At 58.2% G+C, this 19356-nt stretch overlaps 1 protein-coding gene across 4 annotated transcripts in view; it reads right to left on the reverse strand.

Annotated features, from left to right (window-relative positions):
• Positions 1–19356, reverse strand: part of VAV2 (vav guanine nucleotide exchange factor 2) — a gene marked incomplete at both ends in the record, with an annotated part of 148408 nt that overhangs the window by 69376 nt on the left and 59676 nt on the right. For all 4 annotated transcript variants that reach the window (XM_080708622.1, XM_080708620.1, XM_080708621.1 and 1 more), the window contains one exon: positions 2949–3007. In XM_080708622.1, coding sequence (XP_080564748.1) covers positions 2949–3007 — 59 coding nt within the window. The remainder of the gene's footprint in view (positions 1–2948; positions 3008–19356) is intronic.

A 19356-nucleotide genomic window follows, 5' to 3' on the forward strand; every position in this document is an offset into this window, starting at 1 on the left:
GGAGTGAGAGGAAAGGCCACCAGTGCCGTCCGCACCTTCCATCTGCCCCCAAGTACCCCCTACCCTGTACCCCGTTCTTCCCTGCGTTGGCGTGCCCAAGCCCTACATCCACCATAAAAAGGCCTGGAGGTGACCTAAACCTGTAAGCCTAGGGTCACCTGCCTGATAAGACCCCTATTGTAACTCTTTGCCTACCTGGGGCCTCGGGCCACTCCAGTCCTCTGCACGAGACTCCTGGTGGGGCTGGGCCAGGGTGTTGGCTGGAGACAGTGACCAGTGACGGGGCCCACGTGACGGGCCTCAATCAAAGCCTGCCCCGGTGCAGTGGGCTCTCTGCCGGCAGTGCATGTGCCTGGGCCACAGGGCGGCTGGGATCACAAGCTCCCCGTGGGGCTCCATTAGAACAGGAGGAGAGGAGCCCCACCCACTGCTGGCTCCTGGACCCCAACCTATGTGCCTCATCATCCCTGACCCCCATCTGCACCCTTCCATAATAACCACACCTCTCTGTATCCTCTGAGGCATTGTGTGAAGCAGAGGTCCTCGAACACACTATCATGGTCTTGTCAACAAACTCTATTGAGCCCGTCATCTGGAGATGTTTCGGGGAGGGGTGGCCGGCAGGGGTCAACCAGCCCTTCCTCGAGGGGCTCCTTCTCCTCCCCCCACACCCAGGAAAGACACAATCCCAGCTTCCTCCATCTCCTCTAGGCCCCCACGGGGGGCTCAGGGCCAGCTGCATAGCCCCAGGGAAGCAGCCCTCGAAGCCTGCCAGGAGGGCATCTTGACCATACACTGGGGCCACGAACAGGAGCGCAGCAGCCCCTGAGGCCTGGGCTGGGGCTGCCACCGAGGCAGGCCGTGGCTCTGTAGCACGCCTGCCGGGGCTAAGCCACTGTCCCCCGGGACATCACCGAGCAGCCACAGCCTCCCTGCGGTCTGGGGAACGCAGAGCAGAGAACCCTGCTCAGACAGAGGAAATGACTGCGACGTGTTAGGAGTTCAGGTCCTGCCCGTGAAAACAGATGCCGAGGATGAAGCAGGCCGGGCGGGGCGACTGAGTCACTGCCGCCCCAGGGAGGGAGGAACCTGTGGACCCTGTCAGACACAGGAGCCCAGACCCTACGTGTTTCCCTTGTATCCAAAAGCAGCACACTTTTGCTCTAACTGAACACGCTTCGGCGGAGCCCGGGACAGAGTTCAGTGTAGCCAGAAGCACCCGTGCAGGGCTGGGGATTGGCAGGACAGTGGGAGCCAGGTTCCAAAAAGCACGCAGGCCACGTGACAGGCTTGCCTGCCACTCTTCATCCCCTAATGCATTAGGGGTTTTGGTTTTGAGGTTTCGGTGCTGGGGATGGAACCCAGGGGCATTCTACCTGGAAGCCACACCCCCAGCCGTTTTCTTTCTTTCTTTCTTTCTTTCTTTATTTATTTATTTATTTATTTATTTATTTATTTATTTATTTTTGCCATACCAGGGATGGAACCCAGGGGCATTCTACCTCCGAGCTACACCCCAGGCTGTCTGTGAACCTCCATGCGCCACCGCCCGGCTTTTTTGTTTGTTTGTTTTGTTTTTTGGCAGTACTGGGGGTGGAACCCAGGGGCTTTCTACCTCCGGGCTATACTCCCAGACCTATTATATACTTTATTTGGAAACAGGGTCTCACTAAGTTGCTGAGAGCCTCACTAAGTAGCTGAGGCTGGCTTTGAACCTGTGAGATCCTCCTGTCTCAGCCTCCCAAGCGCGGGGATTACAAGTGTGCACCACCATGCCTGGCTTTTTTTATTTTTTATTTTTTTATTTTTTTGAAACAGGGTCTCACTAAGTTGCTGAGGACCTTGATAAATTGCTCAGGTTGGCCTTGATACTGAGAACCTCCTGTCTCAGCCTCCCAAATACTGGATTACGGGCATGTGTCACCACACTTGGCTCATGTATATTATAAATATCCTTTTCTCTCGGATTAATATTTCATTGAAAAACATTTTAAACAGCCGATCTTTCTGCTGACATTGGAAAGAAAAAGAAAAGAAAACCTCTACTCAAAGAAATGTCTCTTCGTGGAGCACACAAGTGGGTTTCTCTGCCACGGCACCCGCCTGACTCTCCATGCTTGAGCTGACAGCCCTACCCAGATGTGGCTGTGCTCCCCAACACCCTGGGACGCGGTCCTGGGACCCCGGCCTGCGGGAACACACAGTGCCCTGGTGGGATGTCCCCTCTCTCTGTCGCCATACCCAGGTGTGGACCACATACCAGGCTCATTCTGTCACCTCGGGCCTCCCTCTCTCTCCATTGCTATCTCTGCTGCTCCTGCGTTTGTCCCACTGGACCTGGAATCTGTCCCCAGGGAGCCCGTCTCGCTGACCCACAGATCAGGGTCCAGACCCCACAATGGCCAGCTCTCACCTGGGGCTGCCCTCCCTCTCTTCTGAGGCTCAGACAAGGGACCGACCACAGCGGTCCTGGGAGTCTCAGACACCGAACCTTGCAACCCAAGCGGACGGAAGCCGAGAATGGAGCCATCCCCAGGGTGGTTTCTGCAGATCTACGCAGAGACCTGCGGCCCCTCCTCGGGGGAGCCCCAGCCCTGCAAACCTCACCAGCTACTTCAGTATACCAGAGCCCTCGGCTCCCAGATACGCAGGGTGCACTTAGGTAGGCAATGCTCTGTGAAGGGATTAATTTGTTGATCTTATGACCTAAATCAAAAGAGATTTTGCAACCATCAGTAACACGCTCCCAAGATTCCCTGGTGTGAGCCGTGGGCCCCTCCTCCACGCCCCTTCCCGGCACTGCCAACCAAAAACTCCACCACAGACTGAAAAGTCACTCTACAGACGCGGCAGAGGTCATCCGCAGCCAGCGCCCGCATCCATGGCAAGGCACGCGGGCGCGACGGAAACTGCAGGGCCGCGCTCGCAGCCGCAGCCCAAGGGCTCACCTGATCCCCTTGTTCTGGGCGACGCTGTGCAGGGACAGTCGGGACACCGCAGAGATGACCTGGGAAGACAAGAGAAGGTGCCTGTTACGAGCAACCAGAAAGGCATCGTCAAACCGCGGGGGAGTGTTGTGTGGACACCGAGAACGCTTAGCTAAGCAAATTTCATCTTGGTAAGAAACACAGCGCGGCGTTTTTTGGGCTAGAGGCCTGTTTTGCATTTATTGTGCAAATCTGTCATTTCGCTGCACTAATATTTGCTGCGGGCCGCCTCGTCCCAGAGCGGGGCCTGGGGAGGAGCGCACGCCGGCTCACGTGGCCACCCTTCACTCCTCACCCCAGCCACAGAGCTGCTTCCCCATCCAGGGGGGCTGCTGCAGGTCTGAGCCGAGGTCACACTCACAAAGGCCTCACCCCACACCACGGGAGGTATGTTCACAGGAGGTGTCGATCCCTTTCAGAGGGAAACGCAACCCCAGAGAGGTCCAGGGACGCCCTACTCAAACAGCAGCCAGGCCACCACCCAGACACCAATGCCCCAGCGTATGCTTGCTTCTGCTCAAGCCCCAGAACTCCGTGTAACATCTAAAGAGGTGTGTGGCTCCCTGCGGGGTCAGGGTGCAGAAGGGCTGCGGGTACAGAGGGGCAGGATGGGGTCACTGTAGCCCCCCAGACCCGCCGAAACAGGAGTGCTGAGAACTGGGCACGCCCTTCAATGCTGCCCTCCCTGTGAGCCGGTAGGGTGCCTCCAGACACACAGGACCCCATCTCCCAGCCTCAAAAGATGCTCAGAAGGACAGGCAGCGAGCCGCCTGAAGAAAAGACAATGCAGGGATGGATTCAGGGACACTGAGGCAGCGGAGAGGGCCGAGTCTGACCCAGGAGCATAGAGCAAGACAGAACACGCAAGACAGAACAGGGAGCTGCTGACAGTTCATTCAGCGGGATTAATGGGACACAGACAGTAGCCAAGCCGTGCGCTGGGGAAGAGGGGCAGATCTCAACCTTGAGACAGAAGTGTATGTGTTCGTGTGTGTGTGCGTGCACGCTTGTGTGTGTTCACATGTGGGCAAGTTCACATGCGGGGTTGTATGCATAGGTTCCTGGCACGTGATTACATGTGCATGCATGTGTGTGCCCACATGCACTGCAAATTCCTGTGTATGCACTGTGTGTGTGTTCACGTGTGCAAGTTCACATGTGAAGTTGTCTGCACTGGTTCCTTACATGTAGTTACATGCACACACGTGTGTGCACACGTGCACTGCAAAATCCTGTGTATACAGTGTGTGTGTGTGTGTCTGTGTGCGCGTGTGCGCGCACACACACACATGTATATCAAGTGGGGAGCAGAAAACAAGAAAATGGCCCCTGACTCCTCTCGCTCCATTTAGACACCCTCTGCCTGTCCCAGCTGTCCTGGGACACAGCCCGGAGGGCACGTACCGAGAGCATCATTGCACCAAGTCCCACAAGCCTTCCTGCCGTGCACGGCACCTCTGCACGGCACCTAGGGGGCTGCCCGGAGCCCGGCGGGCATGCATCCTTAGACCTCCTTTGAGGCTGTCGGGCTCCCGGCAGTGAAATGCAGAAGGGGAGGAGGCACGCTGCAGGAAAGGGCCCTGCTCCACCCGCAGGGTGCGGGCGCATCTGGCCAAGCGGAGGCAGCCTCTCTGGTAGGGAGCTCCACCTCGAAGGGCCGGGCTCGGGGAGGCCAGGAATCCCAGCCACAGCCACACAGGGCTGCTGTCGCTTCCTGAGACGAGACTCAGTCAGTACACTAGGCAGCAGCCCGGCCGGACTCCCACCATCGAGGGCGACAAGGGCCCTTTCACAAACAAAGGACAACTTGGTTTCCGGTGTTATGTTTGGCTTTTAAGAGCTCTAAATATTTAAAAGGAATAAAAACTAAAGCAATACTTCTGCACACCCTTTAATTACTTGGGAGAATGCTGGAAACATTAGACCATGAAGGTTCAGCCAGTATAGGGCACAAGGGCTGCCCCTCTCCCACCCCCCGCCCGAGGCAGACATGGCTAATCAACTGACGCACGCCTCCCCAGTGAGCCAGAAACAGGCCCACAATCCCTGGCAGGGGCCTGAGGGAGAACCAGCAACCAGTCAGCGCTGGCCCAGGATGAAACTTGTTTGCCAGCCAGAAGACAGAGGGGCTGCGGCAGGTGGGCGTGGGGCCTCGCCCGCGTGTCTTACGTACCAGGACAGCATCGTTTCTCTGCCTGGAGCAGGCAACACTTTGCCCCAAGACAGAAGCTGTCACTAGCAGTTTGTGGAGGGCCTGGCCCTGTAAACGGGGTTACCGTGCCCAGCGAGCAGGAGCCCAGCAGCCGGCTCTGGCCAGCTATGAGGGAGGTATCCCACACTTCCATCCACCAGCGCTGTGTACTTCCTGGCTGCGCTCTGTGCAGAAAGGGAAGATCGCAGGGTCCAACATGGAGGACCACGGCCAGTGCAGGGGCTGGCGGGAGCAGACAGGGGACGCTCGAGGAGCTGTGGGTAGTGGGTAAACTCAGGGCGGGCGGCCCCGTATGAAGGCTGCCATCCTAAAGAATGAGGCCCAGGAGCACACACCTCCCTTCAGGAGGAGGCGGGCCCCTGGGTGCCTGGGCTACGGCTCACTCCACACCCACGAGAGAGAGCCGGTATCCCCAGGGCAGCGCTCTCAAAGACGATCAAAGGCCTCCGGATCCAGGGCCCCTGTGGACTCCTTAGAGAACATAAATGTCAAAGGATGACATTTTCCCAACTTTTATTTCCTCTTACCAGCTGCGTCCCAGTTAACAAATGAATTTACACACACACACACACACACACACACACGCACCAGCTCTGTCCTCCCTTCCCCATAGCTGAATGCTGTGTGCTGGGGTGGCACCGGGAGAGAGCGGGCCCCCTCCAAGAGGAGAGCCCTGCTGGGGAAGCCGCCCGCACCATCCGCCTCGGGCCCCTGTGCCACCATGCCCAGCGGGTACTAAAGGAAGAGGGCACGCACTGCCCAGCCCAGAGGCGGGTAGCTGGCAGGGTCTGGATCACAGCTCACAACCTTGTCTGGCCCCACCCGGCCAGGGCGCCTTCTGCACGTCCAGGAGGGAGCTTCGGAAGGCGGACCGTACCCCACCCTGCCCCAGAGGTTCAGGCACCCAGGATTTATTGTCAAAGTCCCATGTGGCCGGGATGTGTATCCCTCCCTAGGGACTGAGTCACTCAGATAGCACCGCAAACTGAGTTAGGGCCGGAAGAGAAGCCAGCACAGGTCCAGACTGCACACCCTGAAGATGAGATGCCCCGAAGGGGCACACGAGACGACGCGGAGCCTTTGAACCAGGCAGCAAACGGTCAGGAACAGCCACAGCGGAGAGACGCAGTCGAGGTAAACCCTAACAGTGGGGGCCCAGGGAGGGCTGTCTCCAGCACAAGGCTCCTGACCCCTGTCACTGGGGGTCAGTGTCCCCTGCCAAGCAAGACTGACAGAGTTCCTCCCTCGCCCTGAGCTGGGGACGGGCCCCTTCTGCCTGGCTATAAGTTTCGGGTTTACAGTCTTGTCTAGGCAAGGGAGATGGGCAGGCAGCCTAAGGGACATATCCCCAGGGACAGGAAGGCCCAAGAAACCCTTCCACCAAGGGCTGTGACAAAACCAACCCTCCTCCCAGCAGAAGGGGCGGACACTTGTCCCCCAACCTGCCCCCGTCACCAGCCCAAGTTCTCATGCCTCCTAGGAGCAGGCCACTGGAGCCGGCTTTGCATAAAGGAGCCCATAAGAAAAATCGAGAAAGGCAGACCCCATCTCTTAGTACCTTCCCCCCAAATCAACATGCCCAAAAAGAGATAAGAAGCTGTCATTTGGAAAGCCACTGGGGGTTGGGCCTCATCAGTGAGGAGAGATCTGGGTCTCTGATCCTACGAGTACCTGGGCTGTAAAAGGCATGTGTTCCATGCGAACCGCGATCCTCCCGTCTCAGCCTCCCGAATGCTGGGATTACAAGCGTGCGCCACCACGCCCGGCCCCACCGCACTTTTAAAAACATGCGCTCCTTGAAAGAAACACAGACAGCATGTAGGATGCTAGTGGTCACCCGGGCGAAGCCCCCTTCCCTTGATGGAGCCTACTGGTGCCACGCACACCCTGCACCCCATCTGCACACCCTATGCCAACTCCCCTGCCATCAAAACACATCATTCCCACCAAAGGGATCCGACCCCGGCCTGGAGGCAGAAACGCAGGTCAGTGGCACTCACCACGCTGTGGCCGGCACCACCAGCCTGGTGCCCAACTCACTGGGGCCAGAGACCCTCACTTCTGAGGAACTGTGGGGCCTTCGCTGCCGGAGACTGGACCTACTTGAATGGGACGATCACGCAAAGCCATGCCCTTCAACTTTACATCCCGGGTGCCTCGGGCCGTGGAAGCAACTTGGCAAGCAGGTGTGTGGGTAAACAAAGGAGAGGTGCGTAAGTGGATGGACACAGGCGGATGACAGACAGATGGCTGGGTAGATATCTGAGTGGGGGGACAGATGGATAGATGGGTGGATGGGTGATGGGTAGACAGGTAGGCAGACGGGTAGACGAGTGGATGGACGGCAGGAAGTGGATGGGGGTGGGTAGACTGGTGTGTCGATGGATGGCGCCTGGGTGGATGGTGGGTAGTGGGGGGACGGGAGAGCACTGGAAAGGTGGACGAGTGGCCGGGTAAGGAGGTACTTGGATGGATGGGTGGAGAAACAAAAGGATGGTGGCTTTTGAGAATGAAGGGGCGGGCAGGTGGGTGAGCGGAGAGGTGGGTAGGTGGGGGGATGGGTGGACAGACGGACGGACGGACAGTAGATAAGTGGATAGAGACGTGGACAGGTGGGTAGGTAGTCGAGAAGATGGATAGATGATCAGCAGGAGAGGAGAACTTGCCCCTCAAGCTCCCAGGTTTCAGAGCAGAGGCTCCCATAAGCACCTGCTGCATGCTAAGCGCTGGGATTAGCGATGACATAAACACTGTTCCCGGACTAATTAGGAGCAGACACTGGGGACCAGAGGGAACAGAGGCCTTGCCACAGGTCACCCAGCAGTGACCAGCTTAGGAACGGAGCTGCCCGACCCAGGCCTAGGTTTCCGTCCCCTGCACCTCACGACACACAAAGGTCTCCAGAGGCACCAAAGCTCCTTCCTCAGGTCCAGCGAAGCCACATCTCCCAGGCTCCCTTGCAGTTACTGAGGTCCACCCAATGGGTGGGTATGGACATCAAGGGGCCACCTGCAGGTCTCGTCTGTGACACTTTCCTGCCCCGAGGCTGAGTTCCACAGCTTCGTGCTGGGTAGCAAAGTGCCATCAGCCTGGGTGAGGCATGCAGGGAGCCGCCCACACTCACGCTGCCCACCCCGGCTCCCGACGTGAGCGTCTCCCGTGGAAGGCACGGCAGCAGAGCCTGTTCGATCCGCACAGCACTTGCCTCCCACTGGGAAGCTCCGCCGGGGTGCTCCGAGCAGGCAGAAATGACCCAGAACAGCCAAGAACGCCCCGACGGGTCCAGCCTGCCTTCAAACGGGTCACGGGCCGTCGTGGCGAGGATGTGAGCCCTAGCTGGTCCGCGAGCCCTCTGCCAACCCTGCTTGCTGGAGAAGGCTCCTGATCAGAAGAGCCTCCTGGCCCCAACTCCCACCATCGTTAGGCATCAGTAAGCAGGAACCGCTCAGGCCTGGCCCGAGCGCAGACCCTCCTTATCAGCCATTACCACGCATCTGGAAACGCACTGGCAGCGCCAGCTGAATGGTGTGATCATGAAACTCATTTAAATACGTTGCCCGGAAACTCACCTATCTGCCCCGGGAATCTATGGCTCTGGGTGCAGCGTATTCAGGGGCGAGTCGCTACAAATTGCTTTCCCAGCCCGGCCAGCCGCCGCGCAGTGGTTCCTTTCTTCCAGTCGAAAGCAAGGTCAGGAAAACCGAGGCTGGTGCCTTTGGGATGACGAGCGGCTGGCGAGGAGTGATTAATTATGAAACGCGTGCGGCTGCAGCTTTGCCAACTGAGGAGGCGGCAAAACAAAGCTCAAGTTGGGGGAACACAGCCTCCTCCCACCGCCGACCGCTGCCTCGGGTGCCGGTGCCTGACGCCAGGCACAGGAGGGTGGGCGAGCCCCGAGCCGGCTGAGCGGCAGGACAGATCGCCATCACTGCATCCAGGCAACTGGGAGCAGCGCTGGGGGGAGCTGCCGGGGAGGGGTCCTTGGAGGCTCAGAGCTGGGGGCCATGGGGCAGGCGAGGTAGGGCGGGATGGCCGGTCTGACTCCGTCCTGCACAGGAACGGAGACACTGGACAAGGAGCAGTGGCGGCTCCTTCCTCTGTCCTCTAACTTGAGTCCACCCTGAGATAGGCGCCTCCAGACTCTCGGGACCCCGACGCCCTTCCTGGAAAGATGTTCAGAAGGACAGGCAGCAGGCAGGCCAGAGGGGACGGGCCCCCAAGTGACCCGTCCCGACACTTCCTCGCGCTCAGCGGTCTGGATCAAGACCCTGGAGGTCAAGGGTGTGCGGCCACTGGAGCCTGGGGGACCAGCAGCCGCGGACCTTGTGCCGTGTGCTCTCCTAGGTGCTGGCTGCCCGCTGGACAGATGGACAGAGGACAGACAGATGAGCCCCGACTCAGAGGGGCCTGCCCGATCCCTCCTGATGGGGGGTGGGGGAAGGGAGGCAGGCGGACCTCTGACGGTGGCCTTGCCCCAGTGCAGAGGGCAGGCCCGAGGGTTTCATAGCTGTGGTGGGGATCCCACCTCCGAGGCCTGGGGCCCACCACACTGCGCCCCAGAGCGGAGGCTGGCCTCGAGTCTGGTCCCTGGGCCTCCTCCGTGTCTCCACGGCCGTCGTACTGGGTGGGGGCTCAGATCAACATTCCCGCTCACTGACGGGCCGTGGATGAGCTGGCGCAGGGCCGCCGCCCTGCTCCCTGGTACCATCCCTCCCTACAATCAGCAAGCTGATGTGAGAGCCCTCTCCCTTAAGGGAAGGGGCCCGGGCCTGAAAAGGACAGCTGGACCCAAACTCTGGCCGGGAAACCTTGGGGACGGCCGCTTTGTACGTCTTAGGAACTGGGAAGGAAAGGGTCAGAAGACGCTGGGCCACGCTGGCCTCCTGCCAGCGCCTTGTGTTGTGGGCAGAGATGAATGCCATGGTTGGCTTCTGAGCAAACCACCTTACCTAAGATGCTTCCTCCTTTGCTGGCCACTTTAGGGATCTTTTCCTACCCGAAGGTAGGGCTTAAAAACCTACTTTGGACTCTAACGGCAAGAGCGTGGATAAGAAAAAGGCCATCCCTACTTGGGCGTGAGGGTGCACGTTTATAATCCCAGGACTTGGGAGGCTGAGATGGGAGGATCACAGGTTCGTGGCTAGCCTTGGCTACTCGGTGAGGCCCTCTGCAATTTAACGAGACCCTGTTTCAAGAAAAAAATAAAAAATAGGGCTGGGGAGCTGGGCGTGGTGGCGCACACTTGTAATCCCAGGGCTTGGAGGCTGGGACAGGAGGATCGCACAGGTTCAAAGCCAGACTCAGCTACTTAGTGAGACCCTCTTTCCAAATAAAGTATAAAATAGTCATGCCGGGCATGGTGACACACGCTTGTAATTCCAGCATTTGGGAGGCTGAGACAGGAGGATCAAGGTTCGAGGACAGCCTCAGCTACTTAGTGAGCCCCTTTGCAACTCAGTGAGACCTTGTTTCAAAATAAAGAATAAAAAATAGGCTGGGCATGGTGGCGCACGCTTGTAATCCCAGCATTTGGGAGACTGAGACAGGAGGATCCCGGTTTGCAGCCAGCCTCAGCTACTTAAGTGAGACCCTTTGCAAGTCAGTGAGAGCCTGTTTCAAAATAAAGAATAAAAAAAAAAAAAAAATAGGGCTGGAGGTGTAGCTCGGAGGTAGAATGCCCCTGGGTTCCACCCTTAGTACTACAAAAAAGTAATAATAATAAAAAATAAGATAAAATACAAGGGGAGCTGCCAACATCCCCGCCAAGGCGCTGAAGGAGACAGACCAAGAGAACGGAGAGAAGAGCCCTGGGATGCAGAAGGGGAAACCGAGGCGATGCGAGCTGAGCATGGCCGCCTTCTGGTTACCAACGTGCTGCCCTGGGGCGCTGACTGTCGTAGACGCCCCGTCAAGAATGGGGATGCTAGGCCAGGGACCTGGGGCCGGCACAATCACCCCGGCTGCACTGCAAATCAGGAGCTGTTGTAAGATCTGTGGCCTGTTTAAGAGGGGGCTGCGCCATGGCTGGGGGCGGCAGCAGCTCGGCCTCCACCAGGGGGCTCTTGTGGTGGGGTCCTGGGCCCTGGCTGGGCTGCCATGGTGGGCCAAAGCCACACCCCGCAGGGGCAGGTCCAGGGGAGGCCAGATGAGGTCAGGCAGGCCCTGGGCTGGGCAGAAGCAGAGCACACAGGCAGGCCCAGCCCCGCACAGCCCTCCAGGATCCAGGATAAGGCTGCTATTAAACAGAGAAGCAGGAGGAGCAAGTTGGGCCCAGGCTGGGGGCCTGCAGCAGAGGACACAGGCAGGCAGGCGGGCGGGCAGGCGGCCCCGGTGCTCAGCCTTGGCGAGCTGGAAGGGCGGCCCCGTGGGTGCCCCTCACGCGGGCAGGTCACAGTTCACTGTGGTCTGCACTGGGTCGGAGAGTGACCCGAGGCTCAGGTCCTCCTGGAGCCTTGGACCACTGGACCTTTTGGGAAACAGAGCCGCTGCGGATGCAATAAGGTGAGCAGAAACGAGATCCTGCTGCGTAAGGCAGGCCGCTTATCCAAGAACTGCTGACCTCTTAGTAGGGGGGAGGAAACACGGGGCGGGAGGGAGGGGTAGAATAGGGACCGGCCCTTTCTATTTTTTATTTTGGAACAGGGTCTTGCTAAATTGCTGAGGCTAGCCTCAAACTCACGCTCCTCCTGCCTCAGCCTCCCAAGTACTGGGATTGCACACTGGGCTTACTCTTTCCTAATACTCCTGTAAATGGGGAACAGATATCAGTTTCCATAAACAGAAGATACCTCTAAAGATGACAGAGAAAATAAGAGCTTTCCTGCTAAATTCTTTTTATTTTTTCAAGTACTGGGGATTGAAGTCAAGGGCTCGCTAACATTGAGCTCAACCCCTGGCCCTTTTTATTTATTTTGAAACAGGGTCTAAATTACTGTGTGCTGGCCTTGAACCTGTGATCCTCAAGTCTCAGCCTCCCAAGCACTGGGATTACAGCCCTGGCCCACCATACCTGGAAACTGTGCCCTTTTAAGAAGAGAAGGGGCTGCAGAGAAGAGAGGCCCTGGGAAGGAGGCCAAGGGTACTGAGGTCACCTCCAGCCGAGGAGCACGCAGAGCGGGAAGAGGCAGGAAGGACTGTCCGTCGACGCCTTGATTTCATAATTCTTAACAGAATAAGCTTTTCTCTGTTGTGGCGCCTAGATCACAGCACTTAGTCACGGTAACAGAGGACACTAGTTCAAAGTTGAAGGTCAACAACGCCCGGCCCCTGGAACACACTGGTGCCTTAGCTAATTCAAGAATAAGGATGGGTAAGTAGTGCCTGGGCCCCTGCGGTGGCTCTGGACAGGCATCAGGTGAAGGAGCAGGATGGCTGTCACACCTGCCCAGATGTGTCTGCGGCTCTCCCCAGACGCCCTGAGGCTCTGGGTTCAGGAGGGACCCACACTCACCCTGTGTCAGGGACACGGTGCCCCCTTCCCAGGAGCGACCTCCAGGGTCCATCCCATGCCCGCCCGCCCTGCTGATCCCTAGGATCCCGCCCTCCTGAGCCCGCAGAAGGCTGGACGTCCACGCGCAGCCCCGCGAGCAGATGGCCCCATCACCCGCTCGTTTTACGCTCTCCTGGTAATTCGAAGAGAGTCCTAGTAATTGACAGAGACACGCTACACAGTCAGTGGGAAGGCAGACACATGGACATCACCCACTGGGACGGACTCAGCGTGCCATGAGCCTTGCGACACACAGGACGCAGGGCCAGGCACCGGGAGCAGGAGCCGGCTGCCGAGGAAGTGCAGGCACTAAAATATTTACAAGAACATATTGCAACAATGTGGCGACAAGAAGAACCACTCATTTGCTGCGGGGTGCCCCTTCCCAGCAGCACTAGCAGGCTGCAAGCGCCCGGGAGGGAATGTAGTCTGGGGTAGTGAGCTCCGCAAAACCTGGCTATAGCATCAGACAGGTGATCCAGCAGAAGGCTCCCGGATCCAGGTACCGGAGGCCCGCAGCTCATGGACAGCTGAACTTAGGTGGATTCTAGCAACCTTCCACACCAAGGAGAGAGATCCCAAAGTCAACGGTAAACTCTGCAGTGCTGGCGCCAGAACCAAACCAAACCCACACAATACGAGCCCACGCATACAAAGTAGCTCAGGTGTACACAACCACACACTCGCACACTCGCCGTACACCGGCCACGCACACAGACACACCAACGCACACACTCGCCTTGCGCACACACCCAGGTCCTGGGCAGCATCGGCGGCTGCTCTTGGCTGCACGCAGCGCCCTGGGAGCAGAGGCAGTGCCGCTGGAGGTGGGGGCGCTCCTGTGCGGGGACTGGCTCTCCTACCAGGAGCCGGCCTCCGGGGCGTGGGCCTGTGGTGCCTTCTCTATGTGGATGGGACACTTCAACTATGAGTTTACTTATAAAAAAACATTGTAGCTTGGTTTTAAAATCCTAGGGCGTGGTGGCTCACAGTTGTAATCCCCGCGCTTGGGAGGCTGAGACAGGAGGATCGAAGCCAGCCTCAGCTACTGAGTGAGGCGCTCAGCAACTTAGTGAGAACCTGTTCCCAAATAAAATATAAAATAGTCTGGGAGTAGAGCCCGGAGATAGAAAATCCCCTGGGTTCCACATTCAGTACCACCAAAAAAAAAAAAATCCTAGAAGCATTGAAACAGCTTTATTCCCTCAGAAACACAGTGCTCCAGACCCACTGCCAAAGCAGATGGCTCAGGGGGAACCCTGGCACATGCCAGGCACAACAGCCAGGGGTGCACAGGTGGGCAGGCAGACCCCAGGGACCTGGGGTCAGGTGAGCACCCACGGCCCGAGAAGTCCCCAAGGCTGTCCACAGCCTGCCTCTCTTGCCCACAGCGCCAAAGACTCCAGGTCCGTTGCCTCCGCCTCTGAAGCCAGGGTGACAGGCAGTCAAGATAATTTGGGCCCTTCCGGACGTTTCTCTCCAGAGAATGGAAGGCACAATCCGTATTCATCAAAATGTGCAACCTTTTCTGAACCAGTGCTTTCCTTCGCTCCACAGTCTCCTGCGATTCTTCCAAACCCGTGAGCCCATCAGCTGGGGCGGCGCGGCCCCCCGCGGCCATCTGCGCGGTCACGGCTGGCTAAACGGCGGAGCCTGTGCCGCCCACTGCGGCTCCCTGCTGCGATTTCAGGATCTGGATGCTCAGAAGCCCCTGTCACATCAATGAGCCACTATGGTTCAGCAAAGTGCACTGCTTCTGAGCTCTTTGCAAGAGGGAGGGCGCAGTTTCCTACAGGACCACAGTGCGCTTCAGTCCCGTGGCACCTGACCATGGGTCTCCAGGAGCTCACTACTGCTGGGCACACTTTCCACATGGTCCTAAGAGGACGGGGGAGACATGTCACCAGGCAGCCCTTCCCCAAGGCGAGGCGAGGCACTGGCACGATCCCTTCCCAAAGTGCGTACCCACCACTCCGCACCAGGCATGGCCACCTCATCCAGTCCCTGCTGGGGCACTCAGGGGACTCCAGGGGGTGGCATTCGACCTGAGAGGGGTCCCTGGGCTCAGGCACTCGGGGAAGTCATGCGTCCCTCCAGGGGCTGGGCAGGGCCACCTGCCAGGCACAGGCACAGGAAGGACCTCTCCCCCTCCACGGTGCCACAGGGATTCTCGCAGAGCCTGACTGCTGCAGGCAGACATGACCCAGGCCAGGACAGTGGGGCAGCACCTGCATGGAGGACACAGTGGCTTGAATTGCAGCAGATCCAGGAGGAGGCGTCACAGAAGCCAGGCTTCCCACGGGGAGGACGTCTACCCCCAGAGAAACCCACCTCTCCAAAACAACTGTCCCCCAGGGCCTCAGGCCAGATGTCCTAAGCCCTCTGGGGCCCCCTAATATACACATATCTACCCCACGCACCTCCCAGGAGGTTCCAGGAGCCCCATGCACCCTTGCTGGAGATCCCCAGAAATCCACCCAGACCCCAGCACCCAGGGACATCAGAGCCAGGGACTGGACAGTAAGTGCTTCGTGGGGACAGAGTTTTAATCTTGCAGGACAGGAGTTCTGAGGGTGGACGATGTGGCACTGCACATACCGTGATGTACTAAGGACACGGAGTCATGCACTTATGCATGGGTAAGATGGTAGTTATACTGTAGCAGGGTGTGGTGGTACATACTTGTGATCTCAATACTGGGGTGGCCGACACCAGGCAGGAGGTGTCGCAGGTCCACAGCCAGCCTCAGCTACTTAGTGAGGCCCTCTGCAACTCAGTGAGACTCTGTTCAAACATAAAAAATAAGAGCCGGGCATAGTGGCGCACGCTTGTAAAACCGTCATTTGGGAGGCTAAGACAGGAGGACTGCAGTTTGCAGACAGCCTCTGCTACTACTTAGTGAGGCCCTTTGCAACTCAGTGAGACCGTTTCAAAAATAAAAGAATAAAAGATAGGGTTGGGGTGTAGCTTGGAAATAGAATGCCCTGGGTTCCATCCTCAGTACTGCAAAAATTAATTAATTAATTAATTAATTAATTAAATAGGGCTGGGGTATATCTTGGAAGTGGAATGCCCCTGGGTTCAATCTCAGCATTGCATAAATAAATAAATAAATAAATAAATAAATAAATAAACAAACAAACAAACAAACAAACGAATGAATGGAGGCCAGGGTGCCTGGGCAGGTGAAGGGCTACCTCAGGGGCTGGCGTAGGCTTGGGTGCAGCTGGACTCTAGACTCCTTCCAGCCCCAGCCGTGGTGAGAGCACCCTGCAGGACTCGGGCGACTCTGGCCTGGAGCGCTGAGCCAGGCAGTCTTCAGCCGGCCCTTCATGGCTGGGATGGGATGCGGGCACGCCATGGATCCTGCCCAGCAGTGTCAGTACCTCTCACTGGACCAGCCCTGCGGGGACCAAGGGCTGCAGCAGAGGCCAAAGAAGAGGTGGAGAATGTACATGTGGCCTTAGGGACAGGAGCCCAGACCAGACAGCAGATCTGTTCCCGCCCCACCGCCCCACCCGCACCCTGTGCCCCACACAAAGGTCTCCCAGTCCTGGCATCCTTGTCCAGGGGGAAAGATAGCAGGGAAGGCTAACAGCGCCCTGCTTAGGGAGGGAGGGAAAGCGGGGGGTGGGGGGGGCGGCAGGGCTAATGGCTGTGTGGTGCTGGGGAAGAGGGAGGACAGAGGGAGGAGGGGTTAAAGAGAGCAGAAGAGGACAGAGGCACCTGAGGGAGGGATGGAGGAGGGATGGGGGTTAAGCCCGACATAGACCGCCAAGGAGGAGGGCAGGTGTGGAGCCAGAAGGCCTTGTTCTTGGGATGGAGGCTGCCCAGGCTCACAGGCAGGGGCGTGTGGCCTTGTGATTGCAGGGGCCTCTGTTTATTTTGTAAGCGAGGGGCCAGGGGCTCAGGGAAGGTGAGCGCTGGAGCCCTGGCCAGGCACACTCACTGCAGTGTGTAGTGAGCCTGCAGTGACCCCCCACCCCACCCACCCATCACATAGGGTGGGCTGAGGGCAGGTGGGGGGGTCCTGCCTGGACGCCCAAGTGGTCCCCACACTGAGTCACAGACAGTGCCAGTGCAGAGGCCCAGGCCCCTGGGCGGGCTGAGCTACAGCGCTGGAAGGGCTCAGAGGAAGTTCAGGAAGAGGCGCACTCCAATGGGGCCGCGACCCAGAGCCCCAAGGATGGGATCCGAGCTGGGCCGGGCTTTAGCAATCAGAAGACCTTCTAAGCTCTTTAAGGAGACACGAAACAAGCAGTGTGCTCCCTGTGGAACCTGCAGGGAGATCCACGGACCCAGGAAAGGCTTCATCAGTGGCCGGGGCTGGAGAAGTGGAGGGAGGGGTGTGGCTTGCAGCTTCTATGGGGGATGAGGAGGATGTTCTGGGATTAGCAATGGATGCACAGCCTGGTGAGTATGCTAAATATTCCCTGAACTGTACACTTTAAGAGGGTGTAAGCCAGGCGTGGTGGCGCACGCTTGTAATCCCAGTACTTGGGAGGCTGAGACGGGAGGGTCAAGGTTCGCAGCCAGCCTCAGCTACTTAGTGAGGCCCTCGGAAACTTAGTGAGCCCTTGTTTCCAAATAAAGAATAAAGAATAAAAAATAGTGCTGGGGGTATAGCTTGGAGGTAGAATGCCCCTGGGTTCCATCCCCATGGGGGGGCGGGGGGGGAGAGGGAGAGGGAGAGGGAAGGAGGAAAGAGGACTCCATGGGATGTGATTTACACACTTCAATAAAGCTGTTACTAAAAGAGCGAACGTCGGCTTTCTACATGCCGGCAAGAGCAGCCCAGAAGGACCAGCCGTCTCTGCTTTTTTGCCTCCTTTGCTAGCCACCATGCTAATATTTCTATAAAAGAGAAATTCTGGACACAGGTGGACCGCAGCACAAGCAGCTGGCATTGCCCGGCGCTGCGTCGCGTGGCTGCCTTCCTGCGAGCCTCGCTTCCGTTCCGCCTGGGCTTCATCAGCGCTCTCTCCCACGGTCCACCACTCCAGCGCTGTGATTCGGGAGGAAGGCTGGAGAGCCACATAAATGGCATATGGTATGCCCCTTCTGTTTAGTTTTGTTTTGTTTCCATTAGGAAATAGAAGAAAATACAAGCCAAGAAAGGGTTAGGCTTGCGGGAAACCACGGCGCGCGGTTTACCTGGGCTGTGGTGGGAGTGCTCTGCAGCGCATCCCCGTGGCCAGGCGCCGCGGCGTCAGAGGGCTCCTGCTCAAGCCCAGATGTAGACCGGCCTCTGAGCAGCACAACAGGCCTTCTCCCTCACTGGCCCAGTGGCAGGTGCCCGGGAAGTGCCAGCGTTGACCTGAGGCTGCATGAGGAGGCCGTGCGGGCATACTGGGGCAGGGGGAGCCCGTGCCTTTAGGACCAGAGACAACACCGACCCTTTGCGTTGCCCACCCCCCAAGACACATTCACCCCAACTCCAGCGAGCCCTGGCGCCCTCCTGCACCTCCCCATCTGCCACCTCTTATGCAAGTAGCTGGGCTGCATCTCCCTGCGCCAGCCGGGGCCTGGTCAGGCCCATCCTCCTGGTAAGCAGGTTAGGGTGAGGTCACCAGGACAAGCCTTCCCATCCTGGATGGGAAGACTCGGACACGGAGCTGTACTGAGGCACAGCGATGTAAGGACAGGGCAATTTGGCCCTGTGAGCGGAGGAGATGGTCCTACACACTCTATCTCAGACCTCCAGCCTACAAAACTGGGAGGACAGACTTCGTGGGAGCCCCGTGGGCAGTCCTTTGCTCCAGCAGCCAGAGAGGACACACAGTGAAGTCCTGCACCAGATGGGGAGGCTGGGAAGATGGGTGAGCTGCCAGGAGGGCACCCAAACTCTGCTTCAAGAATAACCACCCAAGCCGGGCATGGTGGTGCATGCCTGTAATCCCAGTACTTGAGAGGCTGAGACAGGAGGATTGCAGGTTCGCCAGCAGCCTCAGCTACTTAGTGAGGCCCTCCCAACTTAAAGAGACCTTGTTTCAAAATAAAGAATAAAAAACAGGGCTAGGGGGTGTGGCTCGGAGGCAGAATGCCCCTGGGTTCCATCCCCAGTACTGCAAAAAAAAAAGGAATCCCCACCCAGCTGGGCATGGTGGCACATACCGGAATCCCAGTCCCTGGGAGGCTGAGACCGGAGGGTCGCAGGTTCTCCTTACGGAGGTCTGAGCAGCCTTCCTTGCGAAGCTCAGCAACCCACTTACGAACGGCTGCACAGGCTCGGCAGGTGCTGCAGAGCGCCGCCCGGCCCCAGCGCAGGCCGTCCCAGCCTCCACCGCCAGCAAGGCTGGCGCTCAGCCACACAGCTCCACTCCTCTGGGCCGCCCCGCCGGAGAACACAGGAAAAGTGCTTTTTCTAGAAGCACAGAGCTTGAAAAGCGAAAGAACCATCCCGAGGCTTCCCTTTCAAATCCTCTCCGCTCTAATGTGCTGATAAAAGTGACAATCAAGGCCTCGTGTCTGAGTTTATGTCCTGGGGATTCTATGAAATTCAAAGTAGGAAGCACCTGGAATCCTCCACCCTCCGCCCCAGACACTGCAAAGAATGGATTCGCGCCCAGGGCGGCAGGCGCTCGCTCTGGGCAGGAAAGCAGGCTCGGGCCCTAGGTCCGGAACTCCCTGACCACCTGCTCCCGTCCCCATCACCACAAATGACCCCC

The sequence above is a fragment of the Muscardinus avellanarius genome (genome assembly GCF_963383645.1).
Source record: "Muscardinus avellanarius genome assembly, chromosome: 13".
NCBI lineage: Eukaryota > Metazoa > Chordata > Mammalia > Rodentia > Gliridae > Muscardinus > Muscardinus avellanarius.